This window comes from Nomia melanderi, chromosome 1, assembly GCF_051020985.1.
Source record: "Nomia melanderi isolate GNS246 chromosome 1, iyNomMela1, whole genome shotgun sequence".
In the NCBI taxonomy this organism is placed as follows: Eukaryota; Metazoa; Arthropoda; class Insecta; order Hymenoptera; family Halictidae; genus Nomia; species Nomia melanderi.
Window position 1 is genome coordinate 35,854,927 of NC_134999.1, and position 19,736 is coordinate 35,874,662.

General features: G+C 48.1%; 2 protein-coding genes across 3 annotated transcripts; one reads left to right on the top strand and one right to left on the bottom strand.

Moving 5' to 3' along the window:
• Positions 1 to 550: 550 nt before the first annotated feature.
• Positions 551 to 3,322, top strand: LOC116432722 (uncharacterized). The gene is made up of 4 exons (XM_031989970.2): positions 551 to 568; positions 935 to 988; positions 1,104 to 1,209; positions 1,815 to 3,322. Exons 1-4 carry the CDS (start codon positions 551 to 553, stop codon positions 2,270 to 2,272), a joined length of 636 nt encoding a protein of 211 aa, XP_031845830.1. The 3' UTR covers positions 2,273 to 3,322.
• Positions 2,789 to 19,211, bottom strand: LOC116432724 (6-phosphofructo-2-kinase/fructose-2,6-bisphosphatase). Of its 2 annotated transcripts, none has more exons than XM_031989973.2 (6): positions 17,869 to 19,211; positions 8,605 to 8,769; positions 7,095 to 7,264; positions 5,973 to 6,353; positions 5,473 to 5,742; positions 2,789 to 4,933 (listed from the first exon to the last, which is right to left on the bottom strand). In XM_031989973.2, the coding sequence occupies exons 1-6, from the start codon at positions 18,068 to 18,070 to the stop codon at positions 4,505 to 4,507; spliced, it is 1,617 nt and encodes a 538-aa protein (XP_031845833.1). In that variant the 5' UTR covers positions 18,071 to 19,211; the 3' UTR covers positions 2,789 to 4,504. The 2 variants fall into 2 exon arrangements, with proteins under 2 accessions (XP_031845833.1, XP_031845834.1); XM_031989974.2 differs by lacking the exon at positions 17,869 to 19,211 and adding an exon at positions 10,084 to 10,307.
• Positions 19,212 to 19,736: the final 525 nt, after the last annotated feature.

Genomic DNA, 19,736 nt, shown 5'->3' on the forward strand with positions numbered 1-19,736 from the left:
AACGTATTCCGGCGGAGTTTCGGGGGCGAAGGGGCGCGTGCCGGGCGCATTTATCGGGCGCAGGGCACGCGTCGCGCAAACAGGGGTTCCGAGGACAATGTTCCCTTGCAGATGCACGTCGGGCGAACGCGAGGGGCACAGTTCCTGGGGTTCCCGAGGGGCTGGAGGGGAGAGAAGCCATGGCAAACCGTCGTCACCCTCGCACCAGTCTCCCGTAGCTAGGGTCGCCACGATTTGGCTAGTCGATGCCGATCGACGTTAGTCAACGGTCGTTTCCCTGGGCTGCCTGGCTGGGAACAGGAAAAGAATCTCCGGAGAAAACGAGGACAAAAGGGTCTGTTAACGGGCGGTAGCTGAGTGCTTCTGTTTCGGGAGCGCGACGGGAAGAAGCAGCGAAGAGGGTGCTCGAAAGTGGGACTCTATTTTTGAACGGTGTTCCAGGCAACCTACGGGAACCTCTGTGATTAAAGTTATTCGTGAAATACCGTGGATTCTTCGGCGGTCGGCACTGCACTTCGCAGGTGGAAGTTTCGATTAATTTTTAAGCGAGATGAAGAGATACTCTTCGGTAAGAGTCGGCTTCCTCCGGAGTTGTTTAGCCCCTCGACGTTAGCGATCGCGGAAGCGGAAGGCAATTCTGCTGCCCGATGGAATGCAAACAGAGCGGTGTTGACGTTTTAAAATATTCAAGCGCGGAGGAGACTGTGTTCAAATATAATGAATGAATCAGTTTATTGCACGTATCGTCGATAATTCATGATGAAGTTATAAGCTTGATTTTCATGGATGTTGAATATATGATTGAAAGTTCCTGTTTCTTTATAAATCAAATGATTGAGATGTGTTTTCAAGTTTCGTAGAAAAACGTCGAGGGGTTAATTGTTTATCATATCGTACTTCCATTTTCTTTAAATTTCATCTGATTGCCGAACAGGCGCCGTGTCTGGCAGACGAAAACAGCGAAACGAAGAAGTTGAAGACGATCGAGGTAAATAAAATTTTAGTACGCGCAGCGGTTCCGCTAACGCTGATTTCGGTTGCACGCGCGGTGGCGTTTGATTACGCGTTTAACAGCGTGCACTCGCGCGCCGGTGTTTGTACAGGAGCCGAGCGCGAGGGAGTATCTGCAATTGGCGTTGGCCAGAGTGCTCGAGCTGCAACGGAAGATCAAAGAAGGAACGTACACGACGGACAACACCAGCGACCTCGGTAATCAGAATTTATATTGTAAACTTGCCCAACCGCGCTCTGCCTTCCCACGCGAGCCAATAACCATACAACGACTCCAGCACGAAAGTTGCACGATTTTTGTTCCATCGGAAGTTCCCGTTGCCGCGGTCGCTCTACCTCTTTCCGATAAAACCGCTTCGAAACTCGCTGACTTTATTGAAACGCGCTTCCGGAGCACAAGAAAATCTTCCGCGTTCTTGAACATTGTTCGCTTCGATATCGAATTCTCTTAATTGCGATTCGACCCAGTCCGAGGGACTTTTCAGTGGAATCATTAGCATTTCCATTAACATTGAATATTAATTATCACTAGATTCTTCTCCTCGTCGTTTCCTTCATATCTCTTATTGATTCAAGTCTTACCTTTTGAATTCAGACGAATCACTATCTAAAGATTGTCAAATTGTGCGACATAGATCGAGCACAGAATTTTTCTCCAGTGAATCATCAAAAGTCATTCTGGTCATCGTACTAGTGGAAGTCACAGTGCGACTAATCTACGAAATAAAGGCACCATTGTTGTTATACTATGCTTTATTATACGGTTTCACTCGTGTTTAGTACCACAAAATTCAATTCCCTAGGTGAATCGAGCAGCGAGGAAGACCTAACGAAGGAGGTTCTAAGAAAGGTCTTTCAGAATTTGCCGGGCACTCCGAACTCGGTGGATCGTATCATAAACAGGTCGTCGAGGAATCCTCAGCTGGACGCGATTCACGGTAAAAGGATCCAGCTGATGGGCTACGATACCTGTCGCAGAGCCGCCGTCGAATTCATGAAGAACGCGGTCCGCGAGACGAGGAGGGACGCGTCCCCGGCGATGATCCAGCCGAATCATTCCGACTTTCATTTAGCCACTTACTCGAGGAACGAACCGAGGCTCGCCCAATGCAGAACCGGTTTGCTGAGGAGCTCTCGCAGGAGGGACGCAGGATCCTCCTACGACCGGGAGATCCGGGACAGAATGCTGAAGAGCTTGGACCTCCATTTAGCTACGAAACAAAGAGATTACACTACGAGGCTGATGAGATCGGAGCTGTAGCTCTGGTGTCTTATAAATGGAGGGTGCCCGAGTTAATCCCGTTAAGAGAGACTCACAGGGTTTCTAATTAATTGTACCACTCTAGTCAGATCACACGAGAGCTGTACCTGTTTTATAGCTACTCTAGTCATGCACACGAGTCACTGGGTATTAATGAAAACGATGCCTATAAATTATTTTTCTAAGATCTATAATTAAGACAGACCTATGGTAAATATCTATAAATTACTATTTATAAATTTTATATGTATACATATACGTATGTGGATTATTGGAGGCCGGCTCGAATCGAATTCAATTATTCTGTACTGAACGGTTTTATAGTTTGTGTACGGCGGATTTATTCTACATTGACGGAGTTTTGTAACTGATACTGCGATGAGAGAGTGATGGATTGAAATTAAATTGATTCTGAGGTAAATCGTGTGACAGTCTTTCTCGATCCTGTGTGGTGCGCCTTTCGAACTAGCTTCTCGCATCTTGCGTGAGGACTGGACGATCGTGCAACGAGCCCGGTGAGCTTTTGTAAAAAACGTTTATTCATAATGTACAATTAAAAAAGAAAACAAAGACAGTTTGAAAGTGTCTACGATACGGCTTAAACGACTAAAACGCTCCGCAAACCTCCGTCTCGATTCTCGAGTGGTATAAAAACTATCAGAAGATCCGCCAATGGTTCGACACTCGACTAGATGAAAATTTCCCATTAACATACGATTCCGCGAAAAAACAGGGTTCAAGGTATGTATATATATATATACGCTCTAGCTGAGGCACACGTGCGACTTTCTTTATAAAAAAATAAACTTCTCCTCTGTACCGTCCCAACAATTATACTCCGCTTGTTCGCGTGTAGTATTTTTTTTTCGATTCGTTTTCATCTTTCTTCTCTCTCCGTTTCATTGTTCTCCTTCCTTCGATCACGAAACTGCGCTCGCGTGTCCTCGATGAAAGAGATTTAGGGTAATTTAAGTTGCCCGAGGACGTGCACGACGCGGCTAACAATGTACGATGCAGATTTGCGCGGTCTACGAGCTAACCGAATCGAAACGCGGCGGGACATCGACAGCGGAACGCGAAGGTTCCGTTGATCCCGGATTAAAATACTTTCTGCCCTAGACAAAAACATTTACCACGAAAGGGCAGCTTCCCGTTTCCGACAGTCGACACAATTTATCGTCCGATCGTTTAACTCTGATTCGATATTCACGCCGATCCCGTCGATTCGATTCAACAGCCAGTCCTTTCGTCGCTACGCTAGAAACCTACGTTGCTTCGTTCTTGTCCACACTCCTCCATTTTGACGCCGTCGAGAATTCTAAACCCTAATTATCACTTTTCTCGTCTGATTTCTGTATCCTCGAATATAGGTCGTTAACTTCAGGAACAAAGTCGAAGAGCTAGATTAAAATTTCGTCACTAGGCCTACAACGGGGCTGATCAGAGGTCACGTGTCCTTCGTTGCTCCGATGTTCACCGATCGAGACTACGGATCTTTGTGCGAATTCTATGGCCTACGCTGATCGGAAGAAGAAGATCCCTCTCGGCGCGGTCTCCTCGTGTCAAAAATGGGCCAGAAGTGTAACTAATACCTTAATTAAACGCGCTTACATCGTAAGGTTTCTGTGTATACTCTATGAATCCGCAGTCTAACAGTAACTCAGGTTACAGTTGAAAGCCGGCGAAAGTGGATCCAATACTCGTCTGTCCCTACGGATACCTGGTACACGGCTAATAAACATCGATTCACCAGTCTATCGTCTAAATATTAAAACTAAAACGCTTACATAACATATATATAGAGGGCTCGAGCAGCAGGATAGAGTATAGCTGCCAATGAAACACAATGATCGATGAATAAAAAGAGCCTAGTCATTTCACGAGCCGAACGAACGAGCGAGCGAGCGAGAAACTCGTTAACACATCAATCGGAACACCATCAGTCCCCGTGAATACATCTGAAAACCTGTTCTCCGTCTAATCTGCAAACTTGTTCCGAGCATTCCTCGTTCCCCTCGCGATTCGTACGCCCGCGCTCTTAGAAGTTACTTAAAAGTCTACATGCTAAGCAGAAAGAAAAAGAAATATAGTCAACTCCTCGCCGTGAGACACGGTCGCTAACGCCATTGACGTCCCCAATCCTCGGATCCTTGCTCAACGAAGTCCCGGAAAGTTCAAGCCCAACAGAGATCGAATTCTGGACGTGATCGTGGATCGCCGAGCGGACGTTCCTCAGTGTTGCTGCACGAGGGTCGGCCCGCTGCCTGGGTTCCTCCATGGGTCCGGTATGTCGAAGTGCGCCGGGACCGTGATCAATGCGTCGTCGGCGGTCCGATCCGCGCTGCAGTTCTTCGGTTTCACGCGGGTCGTGTTCACGCACTCGATCGGAAGCTTGAAGAACTCCAGCTTGTAATTGAAGCCCTGGCTGGTCGCGCGGATGATCGTGTGCAGCGGCACCTCCATGTACGGAAGCTCTTCCGGCTTTTTGTCCATGAAGAAGCCGATCACGCAGCGCAACACCGCCTGGTGCGAGACGACCAAGATGTTGTTGGACCTCTGCAACTCGGCGATCACCGGGTCCACGCGCTGCATCGCGTCGATGTAACTCTCGCCCCATGGGTAGCGGTAACGGAGCTTGTCTTGGTCGCGCCATGCGAACTCCTGGAAACATTGTGCTTATTTTAGTGCCAGTATTTGGAAGAAAGCTGAAGTACTTAAAGGAATCTGTGATTGTTCCATTTTGCTTTCTTGTTTTCTTAATCCTACAATATTAATCTTTTCTCTGTGGATTGCTTTATCGAACAGTCTATCAGCATTGTAGTGTCATTATATTCATCTCCAAAACCTAAACTGTGTTAGAAACAAAAGAATTTTGGAACAGTAGTTTGATTCAATTTCCTAGAGACTGTTCATTAATAAGCGTAGAATCCCAGGAAAGAAGATTAACAACCCCTCCGGTAGCTAAGAATCATTCATTAATCTTTTCTCTGTAGATTGTTTTATCGAACAGTCCATCAGCATTATAGTGAAGTGTCATTATATTCATCTCTAAAACCTAAACTGTGTTAGAAATAAAAGAATTTTGGAACAGTAGTTTGATTTAAGTTTCTAGAGACTGTTCATTAATAAGCGTAGAATCCCAGGAGAGAAGATCAACAACCCGGTAGCTAAGAATCATTCATCATCGCATCTTCAAGTACCTGCGGATAATGTTCCTGCATCTCCTCGTAGGAGAGGCCTTCACAGACTCCAGCGTGGAGTTCATTAAGCGCGTCAACGTGTTCCTGGGGCGCTTCGACGCCTCTGGCAGTAGCGATGGTCCTCCGAAGGCGACTGGTCAGCACGCGGAGATCAGGGATGCGCATCGCGTTGAACTTGGTAGCCAACGCTTGCGCGTATCTCTCGCCGCGAGCGCTAAGAGCCGTGTCCCCGCCGACTTTTCCGAGGACGTTGTACTCGCTTTCACCGTGCTGTAACGCAACAGAAAAGAGAACCTTTAATTTTCCATCCACCATCGTTATCTGCTCGTGACGCGGTTGGCCGTGCGACGCGAGCGAATTACTGCGCAAATTCCAGCGATCATCGGATAAAATACAAGAGCTCTCGAGTGTCTCTCGAAATAAAACGAAACTCGAATTCTAATCCGTTATCGGCAGGCCGGGAATATCGCGATCGATCAGATGTTTAAAAGATTACCAACCCGAGAGAAGTAAAGAGTGTGAGGCGTGAGCATCACACTCCCCAGATAGCCCAGAATGCTGGCCTCCACGTGTCCGGACACTTTGTACGTCTGGATATCCATGTTGGCCGTGTCCACGCGTATCCTGGGCACTTCCTCGTTCATCGGCTCGTACGAGCGAACGTAGTGCGCCACCTTCAGCTGTAAATCCTTCTCGGCCAGCGCCGGGTCCATGCCGACGTAGTCGGTGCTCCAGCGCAGTATCTCCTCGTAATTCCGCTGGAGCACGACAGGGTCTTCGCAGACGCACTCGATGAAAAGGACGCGATAACCGAGCTGCCCGGAAAAATAGTCGAAGACCTCGGCGCGCTGCGCTCGTGTCACCAGCGTGGCGTCCAGGATCTTCAAACAGGAAAACTCTTAAGACTAACTGCGCGTGATCGCGTTCGCGCGGCGGTCTCGTTATTATTTTTTTTTTTTTCTCTTCTCCATTAACGCGCGACGTTCGTGCTTCTGTTTTCTTCCCGGAGCGTCAGGCGTACAGGGGGCGGGGAGATGGAAACGTGATTTATTTCTCGTCGAATCTCGACCTTTCTGTGTACATTGTCTCGTCGGTTACATTTGCTTCTTCCGATCCGGCCGACAACGTGTGCGGAGGTGTACATTCAACGCACGCGTCCGGGAACGACCGATCGGAGAGGATCGAACGAACGGTTCGGCGCGATTCGAATCTAACGGAACCGTCGTTCTGTTCGAGGGCGTTTACGGTTTCTATCGGGCTCACCGATGGAAAATAATCGGCCGGCGAAACTCGCGCGACGGGATTACACGGTTCGAACCGCGCGGAGAAAGGCGGATTGCGAGACCGGCTCGACCAGCCTTGGTTGTCGTTCGCGTCTACGCCTCCGTTCGTTTCCCTGGTCGGTACCCCGGCTAGCACTCGCGAGAACTCGAGGCGAGAAATCATTCACGGGCTTCTACGTGTTTTCCGCACGACAGTGATCATCGGAAAGCTGGACTCTTTCGGTGGAATTAACACGCGGCGGTCTCGGTTCCTTCCGTTCACCTCCAGACCGACTTCCGGTGCGGTCTCGCGCGTTCATCGTGCGTTCGCCGCGGCTCTAGTTCGCTGATGATGCTTACAGCTACGGAATTCCCGGCCGCGAGCCACCCGGCGCAGTCATGCATCGCGTCTCCTTGGGCCAGGGCCCTCAACGCTGCGTTCGCCGTGTGATCGGGACGGAACAGCTCGTGCGACACCGCCTCGCCGTAGCCTTCGAGTCTTCTTCTTCGGTACTGGCTGACTCTCATTACTGGAATTCAGAGATTTCAGGACGATTTAGTCGGTTCGTGTGGGTTTCGGTTTATTGGCGATCTTAAATCTATCGCTGTTAAGGTATTTTTGGAACACGATCCGCTGTGGAACAATGGATTTGAAGGGTATGGGATGAAGCGTGTTATGAAGAACATTGTACCAATCATTATGTGAGCTACTAAAGTCCTTTCGATTGTTAAAACTTTGTATTATAATATTTTCGAGTGATCTTTGCATCTCCAAAATGTAAGTTCTGTGAGATTTTCACGAGAATATAAGATTATAGAGAATAAGGATTGAACAGTAATAAGAAATTCTTATTTAATTTTGAATTAGCGAGGAGAATGTAGGAAATATCACATCTACAAAGTATCCTCCTCAGCAATGCGAGGGTTAACTGGGTTGAGGTTAACGAATCAGGGTCGCCTTATTCAGAGGCATCTCGGAGACATCGCCTAGAGCGAAGGAAACATTGTGAAACGAAAGAAACACCGTTACCGATCTTGATACACTTTCTACTTTATCGCCAAGAAAGTGTTACAGCTTCGCCGTCGCCAGATACAAAATCCAGATAACTCGGATCACGTTTCACCGGATAAAAATCAACCCGTGTATCCGCCCTCCTCGTCCGGTTTCTCCGAGCAGACCGTCGACCAGGTCAAAAACCATAAACAAACTTCTGTTTTGAACCGTATCTCTCGTTACAGTGATACATAAATTAACTCAATGCCAACGGTTTACGAACCGCGGACGGTCGTTCCGCAGATAACGTTCCTCTCCTTAATTGGGCCCGGCTACGATGCAGCTCGATTCATAAAATAATAATGCAACAATTTCCCGAACACCGGACGAGAGTTAACGAGTCGCGGCTCGGTGTCGCAACCGGCGATACTAGCAAACAAATGGTAAACACGGTTATCAATCATCCACTTTTTCCTTACCGTACCGTCGTCAACTCTCTCGTAAGGTTCGCCGCTCGCAAGCTCGGCTCGAGTGTTTACCCGGCGATACACGGTGGAAAAAAAAGGAATGAATGCGTCCAAGGTAGATCGTAAGTCATAAAGCGACGGGCACGTAACGCGGACTCGTCCGATGAATGTGTTTCATTGCTTCGCGGCGGGAGAGGAAAAGAATTCAAGTTGTTGGACGTTGGCCAGACGATAACGTTACGAATAATTTCCTATTAAATCGCAATCGCGATGCGGGCAAAAAAATCGGAGCATTAATGGGACCCCGGAGAGTAGAATCGTATCCGTTTCCGAGCGAGAAAAAGTCCGAAGGACAGGTTTTTCTGTCGCAGGATCGAGGTGGCAATAAGACCGAAGCTGTTTCCCTCACCTTTGGTGGAGTAGCCGTTCCAGTTGAGCCTGCGCGCCAAGCATTGAGCGACCTGGCTCTTTCCACGTCCCGGTAGGCCGCACATCGCTACCACGACCCCCGCGAATTTTCGCGGTGACTTCGTTAATCCCGGTGTCCTCATTGCTAATTTCTCCTTTCCGGGTTCTGTAATGGGAAGCAAACAGATCGATCAGAATGCGGACGCCGTGAAGTACGCAGCCGGCCGGGTGAGTCACCCTCGAGCACCGGTCGCCATTATCGGGTCGCGAACAAACGTTCCTCGCGCAAACAATAGGCGCGAATAGAAACGCGGGAACAAATGCAATATTCATCGATGGACAAAGAAGCGTTCCGGGAAATGTTTTCCTCGGGATCAGGTGAAGTTCGTTGCTCGGTACGGTCCTGTTTGCCTTTTTAATTGGCGGGGCGAAGCGACGTCGATACTTCTGGCAACGTGCCGAGTCAGCTTATACACGTACGATCATTAAGCGACACAGATACGCGTTTCCACGGTGGAAACAAGCAACCCGATCACGTTGCACGAAATGTCCGAGGGAAATATTGTCGAATCATGGATCGCCTCGACTGAACGTGACATTTAGGTTCTAGCTTCTTCTTTTCCGCCTTTCGTTATGCGCCGCGGCCAGCTTCTAACTGTATATTATCGCGACAGGTAATTACTGGCCTGCGAACTTTGTGCATTTTTAAACAGTCCAACGACGGTGCAAACGAAATACAACTTATCGTCGGTCATATTCATTTCAACAACATCTTTAAATAATTCGTCGCTATTGAAAATTCTAGAGCACTCAGTTATCAACAAGAAATTCGAAACACAATGGCATTTAAGCGATACATATTATTAGCGCATCTCACCGTCGTTAACCAACGAAACGTCAAAGAGATATTTTGAAAACTGAACTATACAGCTGTATCGTTAAAATAAAATATCAAACTACAGATAACTGTATCTAATAAATGAGCCGCTCAGGAGCCAATGAAGTTAAGACGGTTTCTTGATATTTTCTGATTTCTCTCACTTTCAACGCAATAAATAATCTCTACAGTTATTACAGGATTTACTCGTCCCTTATAGCTTCTGAATATGTTCTATAATCATTTCAGATTATTATTATTAAGGTTTCTTTCCTTAATTAGACCCGACTACGATGCAGTTCGATTCGTAAAATAATAATGCAACGATTTCCCGAACACCGACGAGAGTGTTAGCTAATATTAACCTAACCAAAACATTAATATCCTCAATTTTAATTTTCTGGTAACCACATTGGCGTCTAAGCGACTCGAACAACGAACGCAACACGTTCCCTCTAACGCCGCGAGTAGTTCCAAAGAATATTAATTAGATCTCTCCTCGTTTAAATGACCGAGCCGTAGGAAACGGGCAGCTCGAATTGCAACAACGGGACAATGAAAATCATGCCGGCATCGTTCGATCGAAGGTGGAATTCTCCTTACCGATCACACACATGTTTCCGACAATGTGCCGCGACCCTCAAGCGAACGGTTCGGGATCGATAATGCTGTACGCGTTTCAATGCTGCCACCCAGTGAAAAAGGCTGCTCTCTTTCTCTGTGGCTCTGGCCGTGCTAATTGCTCGCGCGAATCTCTAACACTGAGACCGCCGTGTCGGGTACCAATCAGCTACACCGTCCGCGGACGTTATATTTAGCGTTCTCGGCGATCCGCGAGCCACTTTTTGGCTGCGCTTTCACGCCGTCCGCCCCCTTTCGCGGTACTCGACGCGGAAACGGCGCGATCTTTCTCCGTTTCGCGCCACTTCCCTCCGACTCGTGACGTCCATTGTCGATGAAATGTTGGCACAATGTTTCGGGCCACCCGAGCGGCCGTTCCGATGAATGAAGAAGACTTCCTGATATCGAGTTTCATTGAGTCACTTTCGCGCGCGCGTCGGATCACCTTAAAATATGCGAGTGATATACTGTGGGAACTTTTCGTGAACCACATTTGGAACGTCTAGCGGGGAGGTCTCCGCGAATGTCCGATATTGCGTCGAAATTTTAATAAAGCCTGATCACGCGAAAGTTGAATCGCAATGAAGGATTCGAAGTTTTGAATACAATGTGCTCGTGGGTCTCGTGGAAATGTTTGACGATTCTTCGGAAATATCGCGTAAATGAATCACCGATGCAAATATATTATAATGAAGATCGCGGATTAATTCGACTTTCACAGTTTCACCGACGCTAACGATCGTCAGCGTTCGATAATTAATTCCGTATCCCGCATTTTCGAAGTTATAATCGACGAGGCGTTTTATACTCTCCATCGATCCGCCGCTTATACCAGCTCGCCCTTGAAAACTTTAAAGAACTCGTTCTTGAATTCCTAATCTGGGACTGAGCCATTAAGATATGACAATGTAAAGACTCTGAATAGTAATTAAAAGGCATAAGTTGCCAGCGCGAATATGAATGAGGGTCAAGCGGATTCCAAGTAGATACGAATGCTAATTAAACTTAATGCCCGGAGTCGCGTTCGTATCGGCGTCCCGATGCGTATCGTCCGAAACTTTCGCGGGGTTATCCCGAAAGAGACGAAGGAGAAGCCGAGCGGACGGCGTCGGCTCGTTATAATTATTTCGAGTCAGGCCTCAGTGTTTACAAGATAAAGCGGGAACGCGGCGAGCGAAATAAAAACCGGCGTTGCTCCCAGAAAAATCACCGGGCAGCCATAGTCCACGGGACGTTATCGCGTTGTATCTTCCTCGGGACCGGTCTTAGACACAACATTCGTGGAAAAACGATAAAAGGTCACTACACTTGCACGAATTCCGACGTAGAATTTTTTCGCTGTTTTTCACAATTGTTAATCTCTTACCCCGCTCTCTTTTCCGCCGTTTTTTCCGTCCCCCGTTCACCGTATCGTTGTTGCATACCGCGGTCATATTGTCAACAGAATTAATTACGAATCGGACCCCTTGATCTCGGGGACCAAAGAGCCATGGTCGAGTCCGCGACGTCTGACGTGGGTCTTCGCGCGCAAAACACCGTCCGTGAAACGTTTACCGGAAACGAATGTTTAATACGTTCCGTGCCGGATCATTTTTTCAAGACTTTCCCTTCAGGCCGTATTAAAATTAAATAACCGCAGTATGCATGATATTGAAATACCTATCTTTGACTGTACGATAAATTTTTAAAAAGTTCTTCGTTTTTCAATGAGAATTCATTTTCGGTCTGAGCGGAAAATTCAGCGTGGATCGTATACGCCCCACGCGGCACGGAACGCGTTAACCAGTATGGCGGTAAAGTTTCCGTTTCCCGTCACGTGTGATGCATTTCGTCCACCGAATGATCTCATTATCAATCGAACGGTATTGTTATGCCGAGGGAACGAGACGGGTGAGGATAAGTTCGTTTGTAATTTGCCAGATAAGAGGCAAGAGTTTGAACAATTGCGTGTAATAATGGTTAATTAAGGGAATCGTTTTTATGACATTCGTAAATTCTAAGTGTTTGTTCGACGATGCAGGCTAATAATGTTTTCGTCGGAATATCTCGAACAGAGGACACTGTTGACGACATTACGTTATCGGAATGTGGGACAGATCGTGTCACATTGTTATTAGACCGCGGCTTTTTATGCGAAATTACGTGAGTGACGGTTAAAAATAATATCGAGACGGATGTTTATCGCGTCGATAGGAGCCTTTTTGCATGGCAATGCGTTAACATTTCATCTGGAGATAATAATAACATCGGAATGGATATTTACCGCTTTGCAAGTCTTTTTTCCATAATGATGTGCTAACCCTCTATGAGCCGAATTTTTCTTCACGATTATAACAAAATCTATGTAGTACAAAATTAATAAATATCCACATATGAATACGAATTAACAATAGATTCAATAGTTTCAATAATTCCATCAAACGAATATATTTCGTAACTTTCAAGTTACAATGACGTTAAACTTTCACGCCTGAGCATATGAAAGTTTAAGTTAACTGGTTCTTAATTTTATTCACCACTTTGAGTGCGAAATGAAATAAATCAACAAGATGCTATACTGACACGTGACTTCGAAGTTACACGAGCCTATAGAGGGTTAACATTAACCCCTTGTCCTACAACGAGTGAGACTCGTAGCGAAGATTTTCGACATGAGTCAACAAATACGTATATTACTCAGTTCAGTCAAATTCAAAGTAAATATTATTTCTCTGTAATCAACCATTATACTTAAAAGAAAATACAGGCACAACATATGCTCAGAATTTCTCTCTTTTTCGAATAAATTATTAACGATAAAGTAGCCGTACCGATCGGAGTTGAGAAAGAAATCATAGGCCAAGGGGTTAATCGTAACCCCGTTGAAGTTGTTATTTTTCTGGACTTTATCCAGCGGTAACTTGCATCGAGCTATAAATTGCGACTAGTCTCTTTACTATTCATCGATCACCTGTGCCCACGCAGGTGCTCGCGATCAAAATATCGTACAGCCCGCAGGTTAAATCGTCGTTTTAATGGTCGGTGGCGTTGACCCCGGGACGTGTCGTCACTCGATTCATTATTCAGCCATGGAATCGCGTCGGCCGGCCGGCCGGCTGCCATCTGCCCGAGCGGAATAGTCGTGTCAGTGTGGCGAGACCGCGACCATCGCGAATTTCTCGCTGGGAATGACATTGTTGAACTAATTATCTGGCCGTGTGTTTGGAGAAGAAACGTAATAAAAACGAAACGGTGCCGATAATCGGATTGCAACTCATTAAGCACGCGAACGCGTGGCGCGGGTTCAGAGTCCACGTGGAATATTGCTGGCGAAAATGATTGCGATGTTTTGGCAGTTAAAATGCCGAAATACGTACATCGGCGATGATCGAGTATTTCGTTGAACGAAAAATACGAACGTACGACATTAATGCAGGATTAATCAATCCTGACTGTCGATTCTATTCTCGACTTCGATGTCCAAACAAATATAGATAATAAGGAATAACAACGACTCGAGGTGTTTGTTTCATAAAGACCGCAATTATAGTTTTATTTATATCTTTAAGTATATTACGATACGATTCAACCCTCGAGGACTCGTGGATAAATAAACTATAAAATTAGATATCATTTCCGGTGAACTTGACAGAACAGGTAGATAAATAAATAAGAAAGCTAGAATAAAGCTAGTCGGTGATAAGAAGAAATACAGATGACGGATATACTCGTCGGTTGTTGATAATGAATCACGTTGCACGATGTTTAGCGGAAAACGGCTGCAGTTGCCGGAATTGTGTTTCGACTGGCGATGACGTATTCCTCACACCCTGCCACGCGAAGGATGAAAACAAGGTCAGCCTGGGAAAATCGATAACTCCGTCGGGAAAATTCTGCCCGGTTGCATCAGTTGGAACCTCGCGCCGTCCTCCGTTCGTCCGATGATTAAATTTCACCGGACGAAAGCGGCCACGAGCCACGATACAAATTCGAGTGTCAAGAGGCACACGGACCGGATCGTTGGACCATGATAAATTTAATTGGCGCAGATAACAGGATTCCTGAAATGGAATCGTATCAGCAAAAATTTCGAAACGGTCGCGCGGTCGCTTCTATTTACGAGCGTAACGGCACGTGAATACGCGTGTAGCTGGATCCAGTGAAATGAATTGAACTTTGGCAATATGGTGTGACCGGGGCTCGATCGACAGATAAAGATAACTTTACTAGGAATTCCCTGGCTGAAACAGATAAAAAGAATTTCGTTCGCGTTTGTTATCGTTCCACGGTGAACCGGAGCGATCTTTGTTTTTCCGACACTAGTTTGATATCTACAAAACTATTTTTAATATCTACCGCCACTTTTTTCGAGAACTATTCATGTTAACGGCCTTGCCAGTTTTTCTAATATTGCTACGATTGTTCAGTTTTTGCGTTCACCAGCGTTCTCGTTTCTTTCGAACGATCGAGGAGAATCTAGAATCGCACCTGAAACGACTATTGCCACGTGATCTCTAACTGACTCATTAAGAGGCCCTCAGCAGTCAATTGCCGATATTAAAAAGATTAAAAAACAATCATCGACGAGTATCGAATAATAAAAGGAAGCCGTAAATCACGATGTTTATCAACTCTCGGTACCGCGTCATGCACAATTTTATTTGTGCATTGTTATTTGCTGAAGACTTAATCGCGGTGCATCCGTTCCGTCGGAGTTTCTTCCACAATCTTGTTTGAGTTAGACTTTTGTAGGCTAGGTGTTAAAAAAAGATCAAGCCCCGATAACAGCACGCTTCTAAGAACGAATCCTCGAAGCGTGAATCGCTGATAAGGAAACAGAAAGATCCCCCGATAACGAGCATCGCGTCCAACGGGACTCATGGAATAATATTACGACGGATCGACACGGTTCAGGCGTCTCTTTCAAAATATCTTGAACTTTGACAACATCGCGGGATAAAGATATCCCGGGGACCCTGTACAGAGAAGCCCCGGCAGATAAACAGCTCCGATAAAGAATTAGAACGTGCCCGTAATAAGCGGCCGCGATAAAGAGTATCGAATCGAGTACAGGTTACGAGACGGCGTTACAGTTGTCGGGCCGTGTTATATCGTCGTGGTATTTATATGCTCGCCAGCAAGGACAGTATAAATAATTGGCGTGTGTCGCTGAAAGCGACGCACGTGCAACGACTACAGGCGATTTTTACGGCGGCGAGACGCGGCGCGGCAACCCCCTGATCGCGCGCGGCTGGTGTCCATTCGTCGGTTTCCAGGCTCGCCAACATATGCGTCGCACGGCGTCCGTTTCGCGCGTTCGTCGTTTTGCCATTCTAATTATACATCCCATGGGATATCCTTGAAGGAACTGTTTCGTTTACCGTGCCCGCGCCGGCGGACCCGTTCCTTTCACATTTTACCGCGAGGTAAACACCGCGAGTGTCGCGCGAGTCGAGCAACGGCTGCTCGGGCCGGCGTGTATCTTGAATAATTTCCCGTCGACCGACCGAACGATTAGATTACGACCGTAATCACGCGATTTATGATACACAAACAGCTACGAGACGCGCCTGACGGAACCTTTAATTGCTTCTGAATATCGAGCGCACGTGTTGTCGCTCGAAAACCCGAGAATTTCTCGCCTCGAACGACTGCCCGGTAGATAATAGTTCGTTGCCGCGGATTCTATGGTTCGTTTGGATACGTTTTTCAGTGGATATCGAGTTTCCAGCGGCCTTCGTTTCGCGTTCCCGGGTAGTTTTCGATCGTTCGCTACGAGGCGCCTCTTCACGAGGGAAAGTTGATCGTCTCGATCTTGAAGTGGGCACTCGAGTTCGTAAATTTCCACTGATAAGTGTTATTGTTTATGTTGCTTGCATAGCGAGCGTGCGACATTGGCGCGAGTACAACGCTGGCTCCGATGTACTAACGTTTAATTACTAAACCTCGATCGCGCGTGGTATCTCGTAAATATTTATGTTTACTCCGAATTATCCCCGTATGACTCGGACACGTATCGTTTCGGAATAATGATGTAAGAGTACGGTCTTCCAAAAATTATGTAATTCTTCTAAGGAACGGCAGCTTCGAGTGTTTCGCGGCGGTCTAATATTCAAAACGAGGCCGGCGATAACACAATCGAACGACATAACGGATAGAAGACAAAGCACGGTGAAAGGTGATGTCAATGCTACTCGACAAATATTATTCCGCAGCGGTGGTAGGCTTATCAAATGCAAAACAGTCTCGCGAGGAATTTCCACCTCGCCGGGGGCCTTGAATAAATACTGTTTAGAAACTATTAAACCTGCACAAACAACCTCCGCGCTGAGGCTGGATAATAAAGTATTACTTTTCCCGCAGCCACGCCAGATGTGCAAATACTCCGAAACCGAGAGCGCACTCAACCGGGTTCGCATCTCGGCGCTAATCTACCGAACATTGTTCACCATCCTGGATGAATTCTCGGCCATCCACGAGCAAACAGTTCCCTGGTGGAACGCCGAGGAATTTCGTCGCGTTGTTTGCAGTGTCAACGAGGAACCGTCATTCGACCGGAAGACTTTATCGCACGGTTCTCCGTTCGCTGTCTTCGTGCGTCACCGGCAATCGCGTGTCTCGTTAAGCGTCTCGAGACCGCTGCGTTTTTCTTCGATATTGCAACTATCGGTGGTTAAACAAGGGGGCCAAAGGAACGGCAACAGAGAAACGCCCCTCGTAAACCGGAGAGCCGATTGGCGCTACGTCGTCTGACGATAAATAACGAGTACACGATATTATTTATCAGCGCATGTTAAATATTTGACGAGGCCCCGATTACTCGAGCCCGTTAAGCCTCTCCCGCGCCCTCCGCGGATGCACTTATCTGCTCCAGATACACGTCTGGCAAGTGTAGGACAGCCCGTATTCCTAATTCCCTCAACCCGGCGTCGTTATCCGCCGAAAATTTCACCCGGCTCGAGTGTCCCAGTTCAGAGGCGAGCGCTCGAGAGCTTTTCGACAGGTTCTCTCCACGGCGGCGGCGGATACTCGCGACACACGAGTCTATTTACCACCCGGCGTATTTATAGCAGCTCTCCGAATACCCCGAAGAGTGCTCGCTGCTCGAGAAACCGTTCCTTGCAACCGTTGTTCCTCGTATTTACCCAGGTCTCTCTTGCCACTCGAGCAATACGCGGTTCTAAAGATTCCTACGCCCGTTCGAGCACGATGTATTTTATGCTATCGCGGTCTGAGAGGTGATCTCTTAAAGAACAACTATCCTATGCTGAAATGTTGCGATGCGACTTGAAGTATTCACGATAGATGTTGCGATGTTTCTATCGGCGAATCAACATTGAAACTTTATTACACGGAGGACCGAGGGGAATCGTTGATATAAGCAGACCGATGGTTTAATGAAACCTAGGAGTCGATGCATATACCGCGACACGTTTCAGTGCGTGCAGGGGCTGACGAACAATAGCCTCGTGTCGCTCGTGGAGAACAATTCGGGCGAGCATGTATCCATCGAAATTCATGTTTATTTAAGGCGGAGGTATGCTCGCCGCATCGCGACGCGTGTGTCGTGACGCCAGCTGCGTTGCATAACGCCGGTATCGGGCATCATCGACCGATAAAACGACGGGTGCCGATAAATGTCGCAATCGGCGATTAATCGGCAAACAGCTCTCCCCTCGCGGCGTCTTGCCGGGCTTATCGCCGACCGGCAAAACAAACGCGCAGGACCGTCGGTCCGTTAGCTAAGCTAGAGACTACCACCGATCAACCCCTAAAAGAGCATATTACCTGCGCGCTTCTCCTCTGCGCTGGGTGCCATGGCGTCGGCGTTCGGGTTCACCTTGGTGGACGCGTTCTTCTCGGCGAGCGCGATCGTCTCGTTGTCCCCCTCTTGCAGGATGCCCGCCTGAAGGGCCAGTTTCCTAACGGCAAGACAATAGCCGAGGATTGGAGCCGCCAGCAGGTCAAAACAGGCGGCCACCCAGGGCATAACCGAGCACGCGGCTTTTCTCGGCGGAAGGAGGATCCCTGCTCGCGGTGCGCGCCGGTTGCCTCTCCTCCCAAGGGGGAAAAGTGAAAGTCGCCGGTAGGCAGACGACGACGAAGAGCGTAATCAATGACGGGGAAGGATGAATGGAAGCGAAAAACGTTTCCCGCTCGCTCGAGTACAAGATATCCTGGCGAGCTGGAGCCCTCTATTCGATAAGCAACAACACACGGCGCAGCGGTGTTTGTTTTTTTCCCCTCTTAGCTCTTATTAAAGTTCTTCCGAAAAATGATCGCTGCTCGTGTGCCGTATTATAGACAGCAGATCCTCCCTCATTCCAATTTGCTTGATCCTCACTTCCGGAGCCAGTTTGCGGGCTTCTTTGTCTTCTGTTCTCAGTTCTGTTCCTCCCCTTCCCTCTCTGCCTCCCCGCTTTCTTCTCTTCTCTTGCCTTTTTCCCGAGTTGCTCGTCGGTACCTTGACGCGCACCTGACTTTCTCGATCGCTCGTTCACGAACGACGTCTAATCGTGTCGATCCTATACTACTGTGAGCGTTCACTTGATTACGGGTCGCTTCGGACCTGCGCACGCGCTGCCCACCGCCTGCTGGCTGCTGGTAGTTTACATAGTCACGGTCCTACTCCACCGACGTCTCGCGACGAGCCGGCGCTCCCTTTTCCTCCCCTCTGCCACCTTGCCAAGCGATCTTTGTACGCGTGTCTCGCTCCTACCGAGCTCACCTGGCCTGGTAAACAGCTCGCACCTTCTCGGTCTCTTGATCCTCCCGAATATCTGTAGGTCAGTTCTCGCCGGCGAACCGGTTTCAAGGATCGACGCCTACGTCCAGCCTCCAGACCCTTCGGGGATCGGTGTTCTGCCTCGAGAGCGGACTCGGTTGTCGTCCTTTGTTTATCGTTTCTGTTTTGATTTTCAAATGTTCCCTGTGGAACGGTGCCGATCGACCTGCACGTATCGCGCACAAGCTGGCGAACACACGGTGTTTGCTTCGTGAAAGGGAAAACTGCGTGGCTCGTTGCGGAAACGGAGTAAACTCGTGCGCAAACGTGAAAGCTGCTCGTCCTCGTTTGTGCCTCGAGGAGGTTCCAGCGACTGGTGTTCCTTCAACCGCGGCAGCTTTTAGCAACATCGACCCGGACCTGGCGTGCGCCCTCTGTCGGGGCCAGCCAATGAACGGCCCGACGGCCCCTCCACCGACGTCCCGGCAATCACGTTGAAAACACGTCGAACGGATCTCACGTTTGCCGACAAAATGTTGATATTCAACGGGCCAACGGGGCCGCTCCGCGTTCACGGCACTGCTCTCGCGTTTTTTCTTTTTTCAGTTTCGGCCGATCGGCGAAACGCGCTCTCAAAACGCCGGGATGGTCCCAGGTGATCCGCGGGTCCGCGGGGCCATTTGGCCGCATCGAAATAGACCAGCGTTCCCGCTAAATTTGAAACGCCGCTATAAACGCGTTTATTTCCATCGTTCTGTCGAAATAACCCTGGCCGCGTCGCGTTCACCGAAATTCGCGTCCGACTCGGGACGCGGGGTATTGATTCCTTGATTGGCCAGGGACATCCACTGGTGAGACCCTAATTGACCCCGCGCGGGCTCTACAATGTCCCTTTCTTTGTTACTGCGATGGAGCGACCCGTGGGTTATAC

Bases quoted from the DNA above. Each gene is read 5' to 3' on its own strand.
- LOC116432722 (XM_031989970.2), top strand. The intron at 989-1,103 runs GTAAATAAAATT...GTGTTTGTACAG, and splicing joins AGAAGTTGAAGACGATCGAG to GAGCCGAGCGCGAGGGAGTA. The intron at 1,210-1,814 runs GTAATCAGAATT...TCAATTCCCTAG, and splicing joins GGACAACACCAGCGACCTCG to GTGAATCGAGCAGCGAGGAA.
- LOC116432724 (XM_031989973.2), bottom strand. From the start codon at position 18,070: ATGCCCTGGGTGGCCGCCTGTTTTGACCTGCTGGCGGCTCCAATCCTC. The intron at 6,354-7,094 runs GTAAGCATCATC...TCCTGTTTGAAG, and splicing joins CGGCCGGGAATTCCGTAGCT to ATCCTGGACGCCACGCTGGT. The intron at 4,934-5,472 runs GTACTTGAAGAT...CAATGTTTCCAG, and splicing joins TGCAGGAACATTATCCGCAG to GAGTTCGCATGGCGCGACCA.